At 42.3% G+C, this 4525-nt stretch overlaps 1 protein-coding gene across 1 annotated transcript; it reads right to left on the bottom strand.

Annotated features, from left to right (window-relative positions):
• Window positions 1-3608: 3608 nt before the first annotated feature.
• Window positions 3609-4160, bottom strand: LOC149148646 (uncharacterized). Its single transcript, XM_089442238.1, has one exon. The coding sequence runs from the start codon at window positions 4158-4160 to the stop codon at window positions 3609-3611; it is 552 nt and encodes a 183-aa protein (XP_089298364.1).
• Between the last annotated feature and the right edge of the window lie 365 nt (window positions 4161-4525).

Here is a 4525-nt window from a genome sequence, read left to right as displayed (position 1 = left end):
GGCAGAACTATATACCTGAAGCCGACCAAATGGGAGTAGTTATGAGACCAAGGAGGCTTCCAAATTCGCTGTGTTGCACTAAGACTCTGACACCATGACCACCAGAGGAGACCTCTACTAGAAAAAACCGGAAACACTACATTGATGCCTGAAAAGACCAGAACAAATGAACCCTGGAGAATGCGCGCCATCCTGATAACTTCCATCTGCGTACCTCGAGCTCGGGCCTTCATTAATGCGGATTAATTACCTGCCACGAACCGCCTTACCCTTCTTAATTACTCGCCAGTTTCCGACTCGCATGCTCCAGCATTAACACCTCTTAAGGACACCCACATCCGGGTTTGAGTCTTCCTTCGACTGCATATCACTTTTTACTATAGTATGGAAGGTGGAAAGTTGGTTCTCAGAAGCTATGCAAGATATAGAGCCTTCATAGAATTCCCTTCCACTGTCCACTCCTAAATTAGCAAGAAAGTCTGCCAGTTTGTTCCCTTCCCTTCTGATGTGTTTAAAAGAAATAGCTTGATTGTGAATAAACCAATCAAGCTTGAGTTGAGTTGCCATTCTCTAGCTGCTACTGACCTTGTGAATCGGGGATCCCTACAGAAGTTTTAAGGCCATGTTTATGATTATTTAGGAGTCCCCTTCCACTATAAGAGGAATGAGCCCTCGTCCTTGCGCTAGATTAAGCCCTCTCCATAATCCTTCCAATTCCGCTGCATTATTAGTATTCCAGCCTTTTGAACCAAAAAAAGTGATAAGGGGAGTACCCTGGCGATTTCTGATGACTCCACCAAATCCCGTTCTCCCAGGATTTCCTTTCGATGCACCATCAAAGTTGAGTTGAAACACATTGACTGGCGGTGGAGTCCAGCTTGATGTTGACTCTTGATACCTTGAGTTGTTGTCGATAGAAGAATTCGGACTCTGTAATTTTATATGCCAGTTGTCCCATATAGCTTGTGCCTGTGGTAGTGATGGGAAGTCCTCTTTGGACATGCCTTTAATGGATAAATTTTCTTTGATGTTATGGTGCAACCCGGTCCATATCTGCTCAATCGTCAGTGATTGATTTTTAAAAATCCTTCTATTTCTCTCCTTCCAGATATTCCACATCAGTAATCCCGGTATGATTTGCCATAGTGTGTTTAAAAGTTTGCTCTGATATGGCTCTTGGCTCCAGGTACGAAGGGTGCCTTTGATGTCCCCAATCACTTTGCCTTCCTTCTGACAGCGGAATGTAACCTTTTCCCACAATTTCCTTCCAAGCGGACAAGTTTGCATGAGATGTAGTGCTGATTCCTCTTCCTGTTTGCAGTTGAGACAAATGGATGGACCAGAGAAGCTCCTTTTTCTGAGATTGTCCCAGGTGAGAATTCTATTGTGTGATAGAAGCCATAGAAAAGTAGAAACCTTCGGCCATATGGAGGGGCTCCATATCTTATCCCATAAATTGTCTCTGATTACTCTGTTTTTGATAATGATTTTGTAGGCTTCTTTGGTTGTGAAGGTACCCTTTTCCTCATATCCCCATCTGAGAATATCCGTGCCTGCCGACTTTAGAATTTTTCGTTTTTGAAGTTCAGAGTAGAGCGATAGTTGTGTTTGCTCCAGGCTGTAAGGTAATATATGACTAGCTTCTTTCCACTCTCTATGTTCTTGGTTAGTGTGTGAGCTCCAAAAGTGATTCACCTTATCATATTGATTTATATCTTGATCTGAGATTCCCTGAATGATATCTCTGAGGTGTGGGAGCTGCTGCCATGAGTCTTCCCAAAACCTTGCTGTGTGGCCATCCTTCACCTCCCAAAAACTGTGCTTTTGAATTATATCTCGATGTTGAATGGCAGAGTTCCAAATAACCGAGCCTTTACTGACTTCTGACATTCTAATTCTCTCCTCTAAGGGTAAGTTTCTTGCATATTTCGCTGTCCATAGGGAGGCCCAAGGTGTGCTAGGATTTGAGAGCCATTTCCACCAAATTTTTGCCCCCATTATCATGTTGCTATGTTCGGGTCTCTTAGCCCAATGCCTCCTGCTTTTTTAGGTAGACAAGCTTTCTCCCATTTGACGAGTGCCCACTTTCGATTTGGCCCAAAACTTCCCCATAAGAAGTTACGCTGAAGCTGTTTGATGGCTTTGAGCACCCACTTAGGTGCCGCCAATATAGAGAAGAGGTAAAGAGGCATTGACTGTAGAACAACTTTGATTAGCACTATCCTACTAGCCATATTAAGAGCTTCCAGTTTTTCTAAAAGGCTATTCCAAGAGGAATGCTTGAGAGCCGAGGCAATTAGAGGAGCTCCCAAGTAATTAGAAGGAAGGGAAGCGATGGTGAAGCCGAGGATACGGGCTATAGCTCTCTGGGTGGTGGGAGGTGTATTAAAAAAGAATATCTGAGATTTGACTTTGTTGATGAGAGCTCATGAGGCGTTCGAGAAGTTTTCAAGAATAAATTTAAAAGATCGAGCTTCTTGAACAGAGGGATGACCAAATAACATGTTATCATCTACGAATTGCTGGTGTGAAAAGGCAGGAGCCTGGTGGAGAGATAGACCCTTAAGGTTGTGAGAATGGATAGCCGATTTAATGCTACGGCCTAAACCTTCAGCTAAGATGACAAACAGAAAGGGCGAGAGAGGATCTCCTTGTCTAATCCCCCGAGAAGGACGGAAGGTAGACGACGAGATTCCATTAATGAGAATAGAGAAGAATGAGGAGGATAGAAGATTGCTGATCCATCTGATCCAGGAGGGGGTGAAACCAAAGGCTTTAAGGATTTTTTGCATATATTCCCAACTGATACTATCAAAAGCCTTAGACAAATCAATTTTGAGCAACATACCTGGTTTTTTTGAATGCTTGAGAGAGTGGATTATTTCATGGGTTAGAATGATCCCATCCATGATCTGCCTTCCTTCTACATACCCAGATTGTTCTGGAGATATGATAAGGGGAAGCAAGGGCTTCAATCTGGAAGCTATGACCTTGGAGACAATCTTGTATATAATGTTGCACAAAGCAATTGGTTTGTATTTGTCCGGAGTGTTGGATTCCTCTGCTTTAGGGATTAGTGCAATGAATGTTGCATTCAGACCTGGATACATCCATCTTAGAGTGCGCGATTCTTCCACGACCTGCCAAACTTCCTCTTTGACCAGATCCCAGAAATGCTGAAAAAAGTTTGAAGTAAATCCATCTGGTCCTGGCGCCTTCCCTGCTTTTAGTTGATTCACCGCCATTTCAACCTCCTGAAGACTTATGGGCTTGAGAAGAAGAATATTTTGCTCTTCAGTAATTAATCTGGGTATATTTCGGATAATTTTATCAATAGCCTCTGTTCTGTTTATGTTAGGTTCCTGATTCATCTTCTTGAAGTAATTGAGGAACTCCTGTTCGATTCCTTCGTGGGTTTCAATTTTGGTTCCATGCTCATTGTTGACATAAGAAATTTGATTGATCATTCTTCTTTGCACTCTGGTTTTGTGAAAGAATTTCGTATTCTTTTCACCCTCCTTCAGCCATCTAACTCTCGATTTTTGCCTCCAGAGAGTTTCTTCCTGTAGGTCCCTTTCGAGGATTTTATTTTCTATGGTCTGCTCTTTCTAGGCCAGCTCTTCCGAGCGTCCTTCAAAGATTATTCTTTGCTGAATATCTTTCATTTCTTGATGAAGGATTTCCTTGGCTTTGAGAATGTTGCCGAAGATGGATTGATTCCAACGTTTAATTTCCCCTTTGAGGTACTTTAGCTTCCTTTGGAATATAGACATTTTTGTTCCATCAGTTGGATTAAATTTTAGCCAAGTTGTTCTGACAAATTCATAGAAGTCCAGATGAGTTAGCCAAAAAGCCTCAAACCGAAAGGGTCGCCTTATATTGCTACCAGGCCGATTCCAGTGGAGGGCGATCGGCCAGTGATCATAGCCTAAAAAAGGAAGGATAGATGCTGTGAATTCTCCCCCTAGATGAACTGCATTATCAGAGATCAGAAATCGATCAAGACGCGAAGCTATTTGCATGGGTTCTGGCCTTTTATTGTTCCAAGTGTAGAGGCCGTTATTTGAAGGAATATCTATCAGCCAATTATTTTGAATGAAGTCTTTTAATATAGAGCCATCCCTGTTTATTCTGCAACGCCCTCCTTTTTTTTCCTCCATTGTTGCAATCATATTATAATCTCCTCCTGATATCCATAGCGGGTGTTCCCTCTCTGTATTAAGCTGATATCTGGACTCCTAATGAGTATTTTTTTTTAGCTTTATTAAGGACTGCCACCAGGTTGTCCACTTGTCTATCAGGTATTTTGTCGAAATTTCCTGTTTTACAAGCTTGTTCTAGGCCCAAGATATCTAGCTCACCAATATCTATTGATTCCGTGTCCTCCTCCATGATTTGAGGTTCTTGATGGTATCCATCGCTTTCCTTCTCGTTTTCTGTGTTGGGATCTGTACCATCTATATCCATTTCAGGGAAGCTCCAGGTGTTTGATGCAGTTTTAAGCTTATTACCCCCTTGTTCTACA

This window comes from Pinus tabuliformis, chromosome 9 (genome assembly GCF_031772625.1).
Source record: "Pinus tabuliformis cultivar Carrire ecotype Pingquan chromosome 9, CPIR1, whole genome shotgun sequence".
NCBI classification, from domain to species: Eukaryota; Viridiplantae; Streptophyta; class Pinopsida; order Pinales; family Pinaceae; genus Pinus; species Pinus tabuliformis.
This window is presented reverse-complemented; position numbering and strand designations above follow the sequence as displayed.

Bases quoted from the DNA above. Each gene is read 5' to 3' on its own strand.
- LOC149148646 (XM_089442238.1), bottom strand. From the start codon at position 4,160: ATGGAGGAAAAAAAAGGAGGGCGTTGCAGAATAAACAGGGATGGCTCT.